The following is an 18034-nucleotide window of genomic DNA, read 5'->3' as shown; positions in this document are numbered from 1 at the left end:
GAGAGATGAATAAAAAATATTTAATGTAGGGGGCGGACGGGTGGCTCAATTGGATAGATTGCGAGCTCTGGGCAATGGGGCTGCCGGTTCGATCCCCACATGGGCCAGTGAGCTGCGCCCTCCACAACTAGAATGAAGTCAATGAGCTGCCGCTGAGCTCCCGGGTGGCCAGATGGCTCAGTTGGTTGGAGCGCGGGCTCTCAACCACAAGGTTGCCGGTTCGACTCCTGCAAGGGATGGTGGGCTGTGCCCCCTGCAACTAAGACAGAACATGGCACCTTGAGCTGAGCTGCGCCCTCCACAACTAAGATTGAAAGGACAACAACTTGACTTGGAAAAAAAAGGCCTGGAAGTACACACTGTTCCCCAATAAAGTCCTGTTCCCCTTCCCCAATAAAATCTTTTAAAAAAAATTTAATGTAAATCAAATTCATTAAGATATAACTCAAATGTTTCAGGTGCATAGTGAAAAAGTTTATTTATGACAGATTTCAAAACTTGGAAGAGAAGATAAAGAATGCACAGAAGCATCACAAAATTGGTACATAATATAAAAACACAAGAACTGAGCTATTTAAAGAACCACAGCTCAGGATCATGTGTGCATCACAGGAACACATTCAGTGCCATGGGGTGTAAAATGTGGTATTTGAAAGGAAAAACCACTCAGCGGAACATAATGATTAAATAACAGTTTGGTACGGAGCTCTTAACTTAGAAATCATAGGAGATGTTGACAGCATTTCTCACGATGGGGGACGTGTAAAACAAGTTGCAAGAATGATAGGTTGGGATACTTTTGTATTTTAAAGAAAAGACTGCGACGCAGTTTCCCTTCCAGACCCCTTTCTGTAATGTCAGCATCAGTGCATGATGCAGGACAATAAGGAAAGAATGCCTTTGTGGTTGCCAATTGCTTACATATTTACCGTGTTTCCCCGAAAATAAGACCAGGTCTTATATAAATTTTTGCTCCAAAAGATGCATTAGGGCTCATGGTCAGGGGATGTCGTCCTGAAAAATCATGCTAGGGCTTATTTTCCGGTTGGGTCTTATTTTCAGGGAAACATGATACCAACAAAGTGTGATCATCTTTCAATCAATTGATAAATCTCAGTGCATGGCACCAAAGCAGGCCTTTCAGACATAAGCTAAGTGGCATAAAGTAGTTTAGGAAATCTTCAAGCACCTCCCTCTACTCTAATTATCCCGACCCAAACTCTGGCTTTCTTAAAACCCATCACTTTGATTACAAAGCAGCTTTATTCTGGGAATTTCAAAATACTTCCCAGAGTCACGGGTTACAGGATTGCTTTCTCTAGACTTTACTCGCTCTTGAACATGACCAAATGGAAATTACTCAACTTGATTAAATGAAAAAAAATCTTTTCTAGGACGACAATCTCAGAAAGGGATGTTAATGGAATTTTTTAATATGGAATGTCTTAAAATGTACTGTTTAGGACATGAGAGAAAGAATTAAGGTAATGTTTTCCAGATGATTCTTGCCTGAACCCAAAAATCAACAATAACAACCAATCACAAGAACATCACAGACAAGGCATTTTGAACCTAAGTGAGGGTGAGAGTTCAGCAAGAGAGTGCCTTAACCTGATTGCCTGTTAAGGGTTCTTCTGTCATCCCATATTTTATAGTATTTCAAACCAAAACTTTAGAATTGTTCATGACCCTGTATCAGAGCTTTTAGAAAATATACTTTGTCCCCTGGGAATCACTTCATGTATATTATTTTATCTCTAGATAAGCCAAAACTACCTGCTTCAAGTGAAGGAAAACTGTACAATTTAATAAAAAGTATGTATCTCTAGATTTCTGGGGCACCTTTTCCTCATCTCCCAGAGTGAAGAAGAGCCATAACATTAACTCTGGTCCACATGCCTGGGGCCTAAAAGAAATCAAAATACATATAATAGAAATCATGAGTTCAAACCAGTGACCAGGACTACAAATAATTCCAAAGCCAGAGTCTTGCCTTTGGTTTTTGAGGTGACTATTTGCAAATGAGCCCCACCATCAAGGCTTTAGGCAATTAATTGGGTTTTCTTAGCTTGGTGACAAGAGATTCAAACAGGAGGGACTTTGTTTGGCATTCTGGGTTCAGGCAGGAACAATGCAACACTCCAGAAAGAGCAGTGATTTCTGACACCTGGCTACATCATACTTAGAAAGTTTCTCTCACCCTTTGGGTCCCAAATCCTGCCCTAATCGTTACCTAAATAAGTGGGTAGAAATCAAAGAAGTGTTCATAGGTGCTGGACTGGTTAGACAGAGCAAAGGGTAACACTGACCATATCAGGTGCCAACAGAGCCAAAGCAGTTCTTGCCTGACAGTCTTCTCTTCATTCCCAGAAAAGAGGCCGATGGGAACCAGCTCCCAGGGGCTTCTCCTTTACAGAATGCCAAAGTCACTGCCCCAGAAGACGGTTTCCTTTAGCGGGCCCTGACTCTGAGCTCACACTGAAAGTACACAGAATACATTCCCCAGTGACAGAGTATATGCCCCCAGATGGAGGGCTTGCTCTGTTGATTAGTCAGCTAAATTGATTTCAAGTCCTCATCAGTACAGCTCTGTCACATCCCCTTCACTCACTTGGTAAGGTAAACAAGAGTTCCAACTGCACAGTCATACAGTTGGTTACCCAGCGGTCCCAATATGGGACCATAAGTAATCCCTCCCCAGCCCTACTGCCAATCATGGTTGATTGCCTTAGCTACTCAACTCACACTATTATTTAATTCTGGTTAATCAGGTAAACTGAGGCCCTGAATACCATACTGCCAGTGCTAAACAATACCAGAAATAATGAAGACATCGGAGAGAAATGGAGGGAGGCGAGGCCCTCTCTCTGTCTCTCAGCTGAGTGGAAATGAGAGGCCTGGGACAGGATCCCATGTGCGTGAACACTGGGACTTTGGCCGTGTAGATACTCGCCACATCCTGGGTTGCTGGAAAGCACCCAGCTTGTGACTGGTTTTAGACACCGTTCCCTACCTACTCCCCACAGAATCGTGCATCATGGCTCCCTGAGCACAAACACAGTGAAAATAACGACTAGCTCTCTAAAGAGCAGAAATCCTTCACGAGCTACCCTTCACAACCACAAAAATGAAATAACCTTCCTTCAGACAGAAACTCACTTTCCAACTCTTTTCAACCACTGGTGCTCTTCCCTTTTCTTGAGGATTCAGGAGTTCTACACTTCCGACCACGTGGAAAGATCCTAGTTAAAGAGTTTGATGTCAACTGTACAGACTCAGGAGAAAATCTAAATGGAAGCTCTAACAGGGAGAACAGTGTGTTTGGTTTGTTCCCTTTATCGCCCATCCCACCCAGATTAAAGACAGTGAATTCTACACCTCCCAGGGAGCTCGGCCCACAGGGACCCAGCTTGCTCCCAAACATGCTCGTTTGAAACTCTTCTGTGATGTCAGTTAAAATTAACCTACTTCATCCCTTTCTTGGTCATAGTCAAAACCAGCTGTGGCTACAGTGACACAACGGGAACTCCGCTGTGGAACACAACTAGCCTCCTTCTAAACTCACCATCTTTTTCTTCGCACTAGACTCAGAAGTCTCAGAGAATAGAGATGAAATCAATCCTCAGGTCAGGATTACACTTAGTAGAGGAGACCTACTCAAAAATACTTCTAAAGCCGATCCTGTTGGAAAAGATGGCAAAGCAGGTTTGGGATTTCTCCAACAAGTGGAATGAGAACCAGTGAGACTTCTGTCTTAAAAATAATTCCAATTAATGAACTACAAACAAAAGAACAAAATCGGGGTATGAGCAAAATTCCAGGATACATTTGATAGCTTTTCTCCCTTCCCCTCAATTTATTCTGTTTTCCTTCCTTACTGTCAATTTAAAAAGGCAGTTCTCAAACTTCACAAAACTGTTTCACTCATGCCCTTTCCTCTAAAGCTACAGTCTTTTATGTAAATGTTAGGGTCACTCAACTGTGTACCTTAGAACCACATACTTAGGAGTTAAAAGGCAATGTTTTCCAGAAAAGTGGTCTTAAAAAATCAATATAAAAATACAGACTTTGGGGCTCGGGTTTCACTGAATTCTTTCAATGAGGGACTGAGTAGGGCTCAACAAAAACGTATAAACTCAGATACTTCCTGTAAATGATAAACATTACAATATCTAATCCCACTGATTAATATAAGACATTGAGCTTTCAGATTTAACTCTTCCACATAGATATTACAAGGGACAATATATATACTTTATAAAAGGATGAGATTTTCTTTCCTAAATGACAGAGACAACTATTTTTAAAGTGCATGAATCAATTAAGAAAAAAATAACAGAACGGCCTCGTTTCAAGTGCCTACCTACTTCCATTATAAAGCTGCATATTGTACGAGGGTTGAGTTTCCATCCAGAGTCCTGAGGATATCTCATAAAACAAAGAGATTAGAATAAAGTCCTTCCAGAACAGCTTCACAATTACTCTAACTCCAACATTCCAGTTAGAGAAGAAAACAGTGGAAATGATGACCTGAGGGAGAGGAAGAAATACTACAGCATGAGTTTGAAAGATGGAGGCCAAGAAACACTTCTATGAGGTAACCCACGCTGAATGAAACAAGTCTGCAAAAACCCAGGAGCTCTCTAAGCTAATGTCTGTGCAGGGAAGATACTTAACTGGACACTTGTTGAAAGGAACAGAATGGTAGAATCATCTTTGTTTAAAAATTAGCAGCTTGTAATTTTGAAATCCATGTGGTGGTACACATGTTTCTACTTCTTTTAAGGATTCTGCTGAAAATTTTTCATAGTAACATGTTGGGAAAAAATGAACCCTTTAAACATCATTTCTAAAAGCCCCATCTCTCAACAAAGTAGCACAACTTAAACCAACTAAAGAAATTTAAGAACTCAGCCACTCTCTGTAGAGAATTCCAGCCTCTCTCCTATGATGAAGCACTTTCTTACGATTGCTTGTTAATATTTACTTGTGTCCTACAGAACAGGGTGAGAGTGAAAACAAATGATTTTCATTTCATTGTTTGGTTCTATAAACTTGGACACAGAGAGACTAAGGAAATAACTACCTCTTAGGATTCGCTGGGCTATGAAATTCTCAGTAATTACCTGTGCTTCAGTAAATATTTTGTCTCTAAAGTTCAATAATGTCAGAAATGTAATGAGAACAGTGAATGAATTAGATGGTGAAAACATCCTCTTTTAGCAATTTTATGGAAATGGAACAAAGAAACCCTAACTGAATTGTAACAATGTCCAGGATTTCAAAAGTGACCAGACAAGAAGAGGCACACAGAAGGGGTAGGAACAAGTCCCTCAGGCTGTCGTGATGCAACAGAACTAGAATTCCAAAGGAAATAAGGACAGAGAATCTCACAGCAAAAATAAACAATAAATGTTATCCAGGGAGCTTGCTATGGCCTAGCAACTCCATTTTAAGAGAAAGTCAGAAGTTAATAATAAACAGGAAAAATAAGCAAGGCTTTAGCTGACTGGAGAAGAGCTCAGTAGAAAATTATTTTATAAAGATTGTATTAGCAAAAGCATGATTCAACTTTAGTGATGAAAGAGTAGTCACTCGCTATCTGATGGCATGGCGCATGGCAAGTTTGCTTTTCACTGCCCAAATTGACAGTCGCTAAAATAATTTCTAATTTCTTACAAGGTGTATAAATTTTGGCCAGTGTAATCCTCTACAAAATGCACTCCAATATAAAATAATGGAGGTATGACACCGCTCAGAGAATGGGGATGCTATGGCCGTCCACCACATCCTACCCCACTTTGGGCTTTGCGCACAGGGGAGCAGAAGGTGCAGGCTCTACACCCTTCGTTCATGACGAAGATACTATTGCAGACCTATCGTGAGGAGCCCACTTCCTCCAGTTCCTGCTCCTGTATGGAAGGGAGGCCTGGTGGGAGGCACTCACACAAGGAAGGAATGAGCCAGAGGAAACACCGTGAAGCACAGGACTCCTCGGAGCAGGCAAAGGACTTGGACAACCTGGAATCACAGGATCTCTCTGACTGGCTAGTCAAGTCCTCTGCATCAATCCCAGGCAAATGGGCAGATGCCCTCACAACCTACAAGCCTTGCAGGGCATGCTGGGTAGGCTAGCGTCATCCGTGTCAGGAGGGCAGATTCCGCCCTAAGCATGGCAGGTATGACTTGCAGGAATGGAACATGGTCACTTCCCAACTTCTCTTTAACTCCATAAAAGAGGTGGCCTCCATGGCTCAGGGCAGGCAGAAGCCTTCTGAGAAACAGATGGAAACTGTTTCAAAGACATATTGAAATGTGCTAAAAAAATAAATAAATAAGGTAATAAATAAATCTAATTATCCTTAAAATTCTAAGGCAGTAACAGACGTGACACAAGGAATAAGAAACAAGGAGGTACCCACAACTGCAGTGGTCCCTTCTCTGCCTCCTCCTCTGCCTGAGGCCCTGCCACCCTGTCCCTTACAGTGACCACTGGCTGCAGCACCCTTCAGCACTCCTGGGCCTCAGGGTTATACAGGCCGTCACCAGGGAAATGCAAGCGCTGGCCTGGGAAAGAGCAAATCCAATCAGTAGCAACAGTGAAGCTTGTTATCACCTTTCCTAAGAGACTCTAAACACCAAAAGCTTTAAGCCCTGAATGCAAGAAACCTAAACTCAGAACCTTTGGAAAACTGATTGGTTCCAAAGTAAAATCTCTAAATAACAGTCCTACTCTAAAGAAAGAAAAATAAAGTGGTGGGGAATCTGGAGTGGTGTTTTTTTTTTGTTTTTTTTTTAACCTTCTTTCTCAGATTATACCCCTTCTTCTTTGATTATATAAAAAAAATAATTTAGTTGTGGGTTCTGAGATCAGTCCAGTACTTAACTGCCACTCTTTCCCCTTCGACCACCACTGCCTGTAGTGAGGGACACTACCTCTTGCAACAGGAAGTGATGGAGGCAGTAGTTTTCCCCAGAAGATCCTAGTTACATTGATCATCAACTTTAGACTGCATGGAGTTCTTGCTGTAATGACAAAGACACAGGCTTGGCAAAGAGGAGGCAAAGAGGCAGAAGTGAACCATCAGGACTAATAACGCCCCTCAAAGGCAGTGAGGGCTCCCAGCCTGCGCTAGAGCCAGCAGGCGGGACTATGGCAGTGGTGAGAGGCTGGACAGAGCGTTCTCCATCCAAGAGGTTGGGTCCCGTCATGCACAGTGTGCTTTTCCCCCTTCTAGCACTTCCAAAAAGAGGGTGGGTATCACCAAACACATCTGCAATACAGGCTCTGGGAGAGGAGAGAGCAGCAATTGGAGTAACAGACCTGTACCAAAACAAACCTATTTTTAAAAGACAACCCCCAACTTCCTTTTAGGCTTTTGCCCGATGGGCACCTTCACAGAGGGATTTTTCTGGAGTCTGAAGCAAGAAGAGTGTGAGTCAGGGACCATAGAACAGCGGCAGAAGCCAAGGAGGGGGAAAAGCTACATGGGGTCGACAGCCAGGCATACCAGGTAGGGCGTGAGGGTCAGGAGCCTCACGCTCAACAAGAGGCACCAGCTGGCAGCCTGGTCCAGCCAGCAAACACCCGCCCTCCCCGTCCCCACGGGCCTTCAGCTAGTGTAGTAGATGTGGAAGTAGAGAGTCTTGTTGCGGAGCAGTGAGTAGGAGTTGTCAAACTTGAGCAGGTAGATGCCCTCACCGGGGTAGTCGTGGCTGCCAGCCTGCACGTCTCGGTGGCTGTCCCGCCGGTACACAGGCATGACCTCCCCATAGCGACCCCGCAGGGAGCTCCTGGAGCCTCTCTCCACGTCTCCAGCTGGGACAGGGTCTGCGTGAGCAAAATGGCAGAGTGTTTGGAGATGAGTCCAGAGGCTGAGTAAGTCCTACCTGAAGGTAAGAGAAGGCACCAGGTGACCTAGTGGCTTTCACCCAGGGGAGATGCTATTGTCTTCCCATAGGAATGTGGAAATGTCTGGTGGCCGTTTTGGTCATCGCAGCAACCAGTGGGTGATCCAAGGGTCCAAGAGTGCTAAACATCACAATAGTACGTGCTCATCAAAGAAGCATCCCACCCCAAACGCCAATAATGTCTCCACCGAGAAACAGGACTTAGCCTTACAGAGTCTACCTAGCTCCAGAAATGTCTGGACATTTCCAAGGGGGAGAAAACAATATTTAGAAGAAACAATTCTGATATCCTTTCATTCAACAGGGGAAAGAACTAGCTAATGGAGGTAGGAAATGCAGACAAACAGGCTGTAAAGAGTGACCTAGAACTTCCACCTGGCCTCTTAAAGAACAGCAAATAAGGAGCAGCCGGTGGCTCAGTTGGTTAGAGCGTGAGCTCTCACAAGGTTGCCAGTTCAATTCCCACATGGGATGGTGAGCAGTGCCCCCTGCAACTAAAGATTGAAAACGGCGACTGGACTTGGAGCTGAGCTGCGCCCTCCACAACCACAACTAGATTGAATGACAATGACTTTGAGCTGATGGGCCCTGGAGAAACACACTGTTCCCCAATATTCCCCAATAAAAAATAAAAATAAAATAAAAAAGGACAGCAAATAAGATACGAGGTTCTCCTCCTCCCTGAATATCTGAAGATTGCCCTGCAGACTTGCTTTTCCATGAAGAAGCAAGTTAAGGAATTGATTTGAAGATGATATAGGAAAATCAAGGGATAAAGCTAATGCTTAGAACCTGCTCTTCTATTACCAAAGGGAAAAAAATGTCTCCAGGCCATCCTGGGGAGGTGTTGCAAGTAACAGCTGGAAGAGAGCTCGGAGATTACTTTTAAAACTGCTCTTGGCATGAAGCAAAGAAGTAAACAGTAGTCAGCCAGCTGTGACCGTTTGGAAAGGGGAGAGAATGGGTACATTTAGCAAAGTGTAATTACTCCATTTGGTTCCAGGCCAAGAATAAATGTAAATATCCCCAAACTAAGAGAGAAATGTAAAATAATCTCAGGTTTATCTGTGATCTGAAGAACACTGCCTCTAATACAATGGCACCAACCCACCCCTTTCCCAGCCCCTGCCCCATCCCTGTCCCCAAGGAGATGTTGGGGAAACAGGGACTGATTAAAAGGAAAAGCAGCGGTCCATTAAGGCATCGATACAAACGCCACCAGAATGTTTTCCGAGGGTCTGACTTTGGCCTGCCTCACTCAGCATAGCTTGCGATGCTGAAAAGGATTCCTCGCCTGAATTCTAAGGAAGACGAGGACTGGTACACACAGGAAGTGGTAACTAGATATTAGCTGGAGCCAGGAAAGGAAACTGCAAATTATGTTAAAATTCAATTTACCTTCAATCTCCTCGTCCTCTTCTTCATCTTCATCCTCATCCTCACTGGAATCACTGACCTGCACAGTTATGTCAGTGCTGGTTACAGGAGTCCAGTCAAAATAAACGCCAAAGCCAATGTCATAGTCATCAGTTGCAAACTCCCAGCAGACACGCTTCCCCTCTGGATGGGTAGGTACCCGGATGGTCACCACCTCACCCCGCTTCACCACCAGACGGCTATTCTTCTCTTTGCCCAGCTTGCTTTTGAATTCCTTCATCTTGGCAAAGGTCCAGATGCATGGAGGGGCCATCAGAGGTGGCGAGACTGAAAGAACAAGCAGCTTACTATTGAGAAACCCAGAGGAAACACTGTCCCACCTGGCATTTTGCTTAGGGAGGTTGTCACAGCGAGACACATTCTTTCTCCTGGCTTCTTTGACTTTCTTTCACAAGTTACTTTCTTTCCTTCCATCTGTCTGCCTGCCTTTAAGTACCTATTGGGAACAGAAAAACCACTTTCCACACTCCCAAAGGTCTCACCTTTCCTGTGGTCTCCCAGTAGGTCTGCAGATTCCAGATCAGCTGAAAGAATATCTACAGCTCCTGTGTGCTCAGACTGGATCATAACGATGTCCCCAGGCCACTGTGGGACTTGGTACTTGGCCATCTGCACAACACAATTCTGGTTAGAGGGCACGTTACAATGGCAGATTCCAATTAGCCTTTTTCCAAATGAAGGCTGCCCACCCTGCCCTACTCTCCCAACTCTAAGCCTAACATGCTCTTCAACATTCCTTCTCTTTCTTCCTTGGACAGGTTGCTAATAAATTCTACTAACCATTTTTAAGTGCCACCAAAATGTTACCTCGTTTAAAGATTCTTTCCTGCTGTCCCCTACCTTTTGCAACTTTCCCATTCCAGGCCTTCTATAAAATCCTTGCCCACAAGCATCCTCAAAGCTTGTTACTGACTTTTATATCCACAGCATTTCTGGGCCATGCCTTGGTCTTGCCTTAGCCTGCACAGTACCTCCCTGTGGCTCCAATCATGGCCGCTCTTGCACCCGGGGGTTAGCTCAGCTCCCACTCTGCCACACATTCCTGCTGCTACAGTTCCCATTCAGAGGTTACTTCCAGATCACTGTCAATCAATTCACCAAAGCACTGCAGAGAGAGAATCCAGTTTACTGTCTGGCTGTCTCTCTCTCATCCACAGCACACCTTGGATATCTCATCCTATAGGCTGTCTCTTCTATCAGTGTTCTATAAATAATTACATCTTCCCCTTAGACCAGCCCCAGGATTTGCATTTAAACAGTATACTTGCTACCAGACATCTAGCTTGCATGGTAGAGTACAAATGTCACTTGATACTCAAAGCCCTCGCTAACCCATAGCAGGAGCATACAATCTCTCCCTAGTGAGTTTCACTTCAAGTCACTCACATTAGTGTTCCTCTGTTTCATGCTATTATGTCTTAATTTCCTGCCCCTTCTCTAAGCAATCGGCAGGCACCTCAAGAAGAAATGGACACTGACTGCCAACATGGGAGAGCACATCAGTGAGACAGCGGTCCAGTTAAGAGAGCAGAACTATATTTGCAAGAAATAAATACATTTTGTAATCTTCCCAGACTACATTCTCTTAATTACGTTTCTGGAGAATAAATCTGTCAGTTCTTAACTCCATTACTAAATGAGGTGAATCAGACTTTGGCTAACTTGCTTGAATTGGTTGTTGCTTTTCTAGACAGCTACACAAACTATTTAGCTTGCAACTTATTAGCTGGATAGCCTTAGTGAAGTCATTCACAGCTTTGGCCTCAGTTTCCTCATCTGTAAAATGGGGACATACTAGTACCTATCTCACAGGATTTTTCTCAGGAGTAAATGAAGTATTGTGGATAAAACGCTTTGTTTACTATAAAGCATTATACAAATGTAATTATAATGTTTAGCATTGTCTAGCATTATTGATACTAATACCATGTTATTATAATATATACGTTAATAATGATAGAAACAGCCCATTCCTCCATGCCAGGGAGATCACTGCTATCAACATCACTTCTATGGAATCTTGACCATAAGAAAGGAGTAGATCTACCACAAGGAAAGTGAGACTGAAACAGTTCAATGGCCTAAGTCCCCTTACATTGAGGAGATTTTGGACAACACGTAAACATTCATTCTACCCTGTTTCCCCAAAAATAAGACCTAGCCGGACCATCAGCTCTAATGCATCTTTTGGAGCAAAAATTAATATAAGACCCGGTCTTATTTTACTATAAGACTGAGTCTAATATAATATAATATAAATACTGGGTCTTATATTAATTTTTGCTCCAAAAGATGCATTAGAGCTGAGTGTCCGGCTAGGTCTTATTTTCGGGGCGACACGGTAACACTTCATTTTTTGAGTAGGTGACTACTGGGTGCTAGCACAGTGTGTGGCCATGCAGGTGTTACGCATGACCCTTCTCCGAATAATTAAAAATGAGATGCCCTCAAGAGAGCAAACAGACTTTTGTGAGCCACCCTCACGGTGCTTTCTAATTGCTACCCACCCAGTCGTATCTAAATCCTGGTGCCACCAACTCCTGTTTTCCAAAGAAAGAGCGAGACTGGGCTTCGTACCTCTGCAGACAGCAGTTCGTGTTCCACCAAGGCCCGAGCCTCCACGGCACCGGGCGCTTTCCGCAGGTCTTCTGTGGCACCCTCACTCACTGGGGAAACCATCTGCGGCCTCTCAGAGGAAGAGAGCATGTCAATTCAAGGACTCATAAAAGGCACAACAGCCCTGGAGAAACTCAGAAATAAAACAACCCTCAAAGGACATCCCCCACAACCCCCACTGTCACTTTAGCTGACCACTGCCCAGGGCTGAACTGGCCCACAATAAAGTGGTGACAGTGTGTGAGGGCCCAGGGACTGACGAAGCCACATCCCAGGCTCCCAGAACCACGGTAAACACAACTCAGTCATCTGAGATGGACTGCAGGTCTGGTTTTATTCCTCACGGGGACGGGTGCCATTTGCTCCACACCGATTTCAACAAAACACGAGTTAGAATCCCAGTTCTGTTCTACACATAAAGCCACTGGCTAGAAGCAAAGGGAGGGAGCCTCACCTAAGCCAGAAATTGATCGGCAAAACAAAGGAAGCACAAACCAGTGAGCAAGGTAATCTCTCTCCACAGTTAGTTATCCCCAGAGCTGTCTTTCAGCCTTTCCATTTCACACCCTATCATAGATATCTATATCCCCCTCAACTCACTAGGCCGTAAAAAAGGTAATCTCTTTCCTTTTTAAGCACACTAATCTACTATCTCAGTGACTTAAAATACGACTATTTGAATAGCTGATTTTAAGAAATAAGGGAAATAATTTATGCTCTCTTCCATTTCCCCTGGCTTCCAGAGACTAGAAAGTGAGTTAAGTGCCAGGGCTGTAGTAAGCACAATACCCAAAGCCTTTAGGTAATGTTTCCAACAAAAGGTGGCATGGATTCTTTAGAGCGGCAGTTATCAGAACATCATCCCGGACCCCTGCAGTCCCTTGCAGGGGAGTCTGTGAAGTCAAAATTTGTTCATAATCATTCTGAAATATGATTTGCTTTTGTTCATTTCATCTTCTCAGGAGGATGAGAAGATGAAATGGAGTTTTCCAGAGACTACTTGAGGTGACACTGCAACAGAATGAATGCAGAAGCAGATCTGAGAATGCAATTGTCTTTTGTTAGGGCAGTCATTAAAGGGATTTACAACATTTCTCTTCTTACGAAATTATTTTTGCTTTGGAAAATAGTTGTTTTTCATTAAAAACATGTTATTTATAGTCACATGTAATGAGTTTGCTATTGTTCTTTTTAAATGAATCAATAACAATTTTTTCATTTTTCAGTTTTAGTTTCTAATATAGTAAACGTTGATAGATATAACCCACATGAATAACAATTCTTTGGGGTCCTCAATAATTTCTGAGAGTGTAAAGATTTGAGAATTGCCACGTTAGAGCATCATTTCCTCAGAAAGTCTCAGTAAATGACTGGGAAACAGCACCATAAACCACATGCAGAAACAGAGGGCTTATTCTGGACTTCATTCGTTTCTTTCTTCCTCTCTCTCTCTCTCTCTCTCTCTCTCTCTCTCTCTCTCAACATAAATAAGAAAAATAACTCCTAGTTTATAAATTACCTCTTCTTCAGATAAAACAGAGCCATCTTTTGAATATCCTAGTCACTCCAAGCTTCCTCAGAACAAACAAGAGGCGGTTACTATGAAAAGCAGAGCGGTGGAATACTGTTGATTTTTATGGGCTTGCTTGGGTAATCCTGTGTAAATTGTAAATTGTTCTAGGCTGTGAGCCTATTTTCTCCTCTTCAACCCAGAAATTACGGTCCAGTTTTGTTTCTTGACACTATATATTATTACCTGCCTGTGTCAGCAGGTGAGCTTGAAGGCAAGGACTGCGTCTCACCCCTCTGTTTGCAGTGTCTGCAGTCCTGTCACCTGGAGCCCTAAGGCCCTTTGCACTCTGACCCCACCTCTCCTAGAATGACCTCATCCCATCCTTCCCAGTCTACTTCAGTCCTACAGCCTCTAAATCTCTTGAGATGCCTCAAAAGTTCAAGCACTCTCTCACTGGAGGGTATTTGCGCCTGCTGTCACCTCGGCCTAGAATCCTCTCCCCTAGTTACTTCTCCGCTTCCTTCCAGTTCCTGCTCAGCCATGACTTTGGGGAGGCTTCCCCATGTCTGTATATAAAAAGGCTCCCCCCGCACCCCCAACCCCATCACTCTTCACACCCTTCCCCTGCTTCACTTTTCTCCACTGTACTCAATACTGCCTGACATGTACCATATTTTGTTGATTGCAAGATGCACGTTTGTTTTTAGATTTTAAAACAACTGGAATACGGAGTGTCCTAATAATTGGTGGTGTCTTAAAACTGCCGCGGGCCTGAACGGACATTGAGTCATTCCATGGATTTGCAGTTGCTTCTGCCAGGGCTCGGGAGTGCTACCCACTGAGCCGACTTGAAGTGAAGTTCTGTTTAAGGGTTTGTTTAGACCACACTGGCAGAGTGAATTGAGACAACAAACTGGTGACTAGAAACTTGTGATTCATATTCTCAGGGGAGATAACCCTCCCATAGTGCCACGGTTGAGACATTCAAGTTTCCCTGCTGGCCTCTGCTGTGTGGAGGGATTTTTCCCCTTGTTTATTTTTCACACTGAAGGTGCAGGCTTTTGATGTCCCAGCTCCATGTGGGGTCTCTTCTGAGACTCGCTATCTTGGGCATGCTTTCCTTTCTTCGAGGTACATAAGATAACCGTTCACTTTACAGTTGATGGCAACGTAAGGGTCTATGAAATACGTGTACTTGTTTTCTTCCTGCCTCCCTCACTAGACTAGAAGCTCCATGAACTTGGATTGCTTGTTCATTTGTGGTATCTTCAGTGCCTAGAACAGTGCCAGGTACATAGCAGGCTCTCGACAAATGTCTGTTGAATGAATAAACAGTAGACACCCAATATACGTTTGTTGAATGACTAAATGAATAAGTTAATTTCTGTCTGGGAACAAAAGAAGAAGATTTGGAACGTGAGACTACAACAGTTAACCTGACCAATCACCTGCTCTCACTGTATATAGCATCTGAAATTTAGTCTCTCCTTTGCCTTTGTGCATAATACTTTGCACAAATATGGTTTGGCTTATTAAAAAATATTTCAAACAGGACATGCAACAGACACATAAATTTAATATTCACATTAGCATTTTACGCTCTGAAGAATCAGTGAAGGGTACTTTGGGACAGATAAATTGCAAATCATTTGATGCTAACGATAAGCCACGTAAAGGAAAAACTCCCACTCTAAGCCTTCTGGTTAGTGCTGACCCGGAGCAGAGAGGCCAGCCCAAAGGGAGGGGGCAGCCTGGCCAGCGGCCAGCCTCCCTAGAAAAGAGAGAGAGTTGTGCCATTGCCATTTCTAATATATACAAAACACGAACACTGAACTTCAGGCATCACGCTTACTGGATTTTTTTCTTCACACACTAGATTTTTAGAAACAAACCTTTAAAAGTAAATCTCCTTTTTTCTAAGAATGTTCTATATTCCTCACTCAAAAAAATGTACTTACTCTGAGGAGGAAAAATCAGTTCTGTGCCAAAACCCATCCCCCCACAAAATCCTTCAAAGCAACAGAAAAAGGGTGGTGACAGGAAGCTGGGAGGTTCTCCTCAGGAGATTTGAGGAGAATACGAATTGTCTCAAATCATCAAAGCCTTGAGGAGGCTGTGTCTTCAAAAAGAATTTTATATAGAGTAACCTACTAACTCTAGGCATAGAACTCAAAACCCTTCTATTGCTACTTATGACAATAAGCTTTAGAGTCAAACAAACCTAAAGCTGAGTGATCTTGGGCAAATTATTGAAGGCACTGTTTGATTTGCCTCGTCTGAAAAACAACAACAGGTATACTTATTTCATGAGGGTTGTTATAAGGATTACATGAGATAATAATACATTTTAACACCTGGTATAGTATTGAGCAAATAGAAATAGTCAATCAAAAATAAGAATTTTATTACCATTATTACAGAGAAAACATTCAATGGCTATTATATTGTCACCAACTATATTACTAATTATTATCTTCCATCAGCTGAATTCTGGGGAAAAAGAGTTTTATTTCATGTACAAAGGGAAGAAGAAAGAACTTCTACTGAAGGAACGGATTTTAAAAATACCTTGATATTGCTCAATTTTGTGTGGGACATGAAAACCACAGGCTCTGCTTGACAACACTGTGCCATTCACTGATCCCTGGGACTATAATATCCACCAGCTCAGCGTTCTCCAAAATACAGTTTTTCATTAATTATTCCATTAATGTTTTGTGTGTCCACTCATTCTAGGGCTCAGTACAACTCTTCTCTTTCTGCTATTATACACTCTGATATCACTGATGGTGGGTAGATGAGACAGAGGGAGAGAGAAATTAAAAATGACAACCTGGAGGTCATCATGGTTTAATCGGAAAATTACATAATAAAAAACTGCCCCCAATAGTGTGTGTGTGTGTGTGTGTGTGTGTGTGTGTGTGTGTGTGCGCATTTTATGGATAAAAATCACACTTTCTCTTGAAAGCCCACCTGGGTTCCACTTCAAATGTTTTCACAACTTAGTCTTCACAAGAAGCTACATGAAGACACTATACTATTCGTTACAGTTTTATTCTCTCAGAATAAAAGAAAATTTGATAACCCGCAACGGATATGACGTTGCCCCTGAACACACTGAAGGGCTGACTGATTAATGACAAAACCATTCATTCCCTTCACTTCAACTTGTCTTTAAGTCGCCGCCCACTTCTTTCACCAATTCCTCATCTCAGAAGATAAAAGTCCTCAGAAGCATTTTATCCAAAGCAATTGTCGTTCCTACCTGTAAGGTGAGGGGTGGGGCTCTGGGTCACAGGCAGCAGCTGCTGGGGAGGCGACCTTGGTGTTTTCTAGATCTACATTCCCTAGAAAATCATGGGGGGGAAAGTTCAGTATCTGAGATGGAACACAATCATAATCGCCTTGTACCTTTAAAAAAAAAAATCAGGCAGTTTCAAACAACTTTCTCTTTCCAAAAATATTCTGGGCATAAACTTTAAACTCTGGGAAGCTCAACACATAAATTATTCAAGTCATCACATCCAAGTATTCTCAGATAGTCAGAACCCATTTATAAAATAAAATAAAAGTGATTTTCCAAAACAAGCACAGAATTAATCCTAATTCAAGAATCACTATTTCTCAGAAAGCAGATGGTTAAATTAGGCAGAAAATAAAGGGCAGAGTGAGATGTAGGATGAAACAAATTTGAATTCAGGGCCAAAGTAAAGAGTCATCTCTATAAGCTCAGATCACTGTAGCCAATGTCAGGTTACAGATTTTTGTCATTTCATTCATTTACTCACTCATTCACCAATGACTTACTGAGTAACTGTTAGGCGCCCCCAAGGAGTATTTGGTGAAAGGCATCACGAAGTCCCTGTTCCCAAGCTCACACAAGCCTATGGCTGGTATTATCACTGCCATTTCGCAGGTAAGGAAGCTAAGGCATAGACAGGACTCAAATGCAGGCAGTCCTGCTCATAACCATTAGGAGCTCTCAGTTTTGTGGGTTATTCGTTTGGCCTTTCCTTAGCACTCAGGTAAGCATGTGCTTCAGTGTGTATTTAGATAACCCTGCTTTAACCTCCTCTAGTTAAGACAGCAAGAAACTGAAGCCCAAAGTCCAATTCTCAATACAAAAATACAACTTAATGAAATAAACATCAAACCCTGAACGTTTCAGAGTTTGGTAGCAATGTAAAGGTACAAATGACAGGCAAATATTCGTGATCTGACTTTAGTCTCATTTGTGTGTGTGTGTGTGTGTGTGTGTGTGTGTGTGTGTGTGTGTGAATACGATCTATTTCTCTTTTCATCAAAGACCTTAGAGCTAAAGCCACCCAACTTTCCTCTTGTGAGATAATAGAAAATAAATACATTAGTCTCTGCCCCAGTTCCTGGCACAGGACGCCGAAAACCCTTACAATTTCCTAAGTGTCAGAGCACTAGGAACATCTTTTGTTCTTATATTTGGTCTTTGACCCCAGTTCCTGACACAGAGCTCCTAAATGCCTGGGAACTTCCTGGGTGATAGGAGTGTCTTTCGTTCTAATGAGGTGACTCTTGGTGGGC

At 42.9% G+C, this 18034-nt stretch overlaps 1 protein-coding gene across 3 annotated transcripts in view; it reads right to left on the bottom strand.

Annotated features, from left to right (window-relative positions):
• Nucleotides 1–452: 452 nt before the first annotated feature.
• Nucleotides 453–18034, bottom strand: part of TMED8 (transmembrane p24 trafficking protein family member 8) — a 34283-nt gene continuing 16701 nt past the window's right edge. Inside the window, exons 2-6 of one of the 3 annotated variants that reach the window (XM_019733436.2) lie at nt 16743–16824; nt 11926–12034; nt 9831–9957; nt 9310–9615; nt 453–7831 (exon numbers count right to left, since the gene is read on the bottom strand). In XM_019733436.2, coding sequence (XP_019588995.2) covers nt 7614–7831; nt 9310–9615; nt 9831–9957; nt 11926–12034; nt 16743–16824 — 842 coding nt within the window. In that variant the 3' untranslated portion in view covers nt 453–7613. Of the gene's footprint in view, nt 7832–9309; nt 9616–9830; nt 9958–11925; nt 12035–13483; nt 14066–16742; nt 16825–18034 lie in introns of those variants that run through there. The other 2 variants (XM_074327149.1, XM_019733437.2) reach the window with 2 other exon arrangements.

This window comes from Rhinolophus sinicus, linkage group LG03 (assembly GCF_036562045.2).
Source record: "Rhinolophus sinicus isolate RSC01 linkage group LG03, ASM3656204v1, whole genome shotgun sequence".
Taxonomy (NCBI): Eukaryota; Metazoa; Chordata; class Mammalia; order Chiroptera; family Rhinolophidae; genus Rhinolophus; species Rhinolophus sinicus.
The sequence above is the reverse complement of the archived record's forward strand: the minus strand, read 5'-3'. Positions and strand labels throughout refer to the sequence as shown.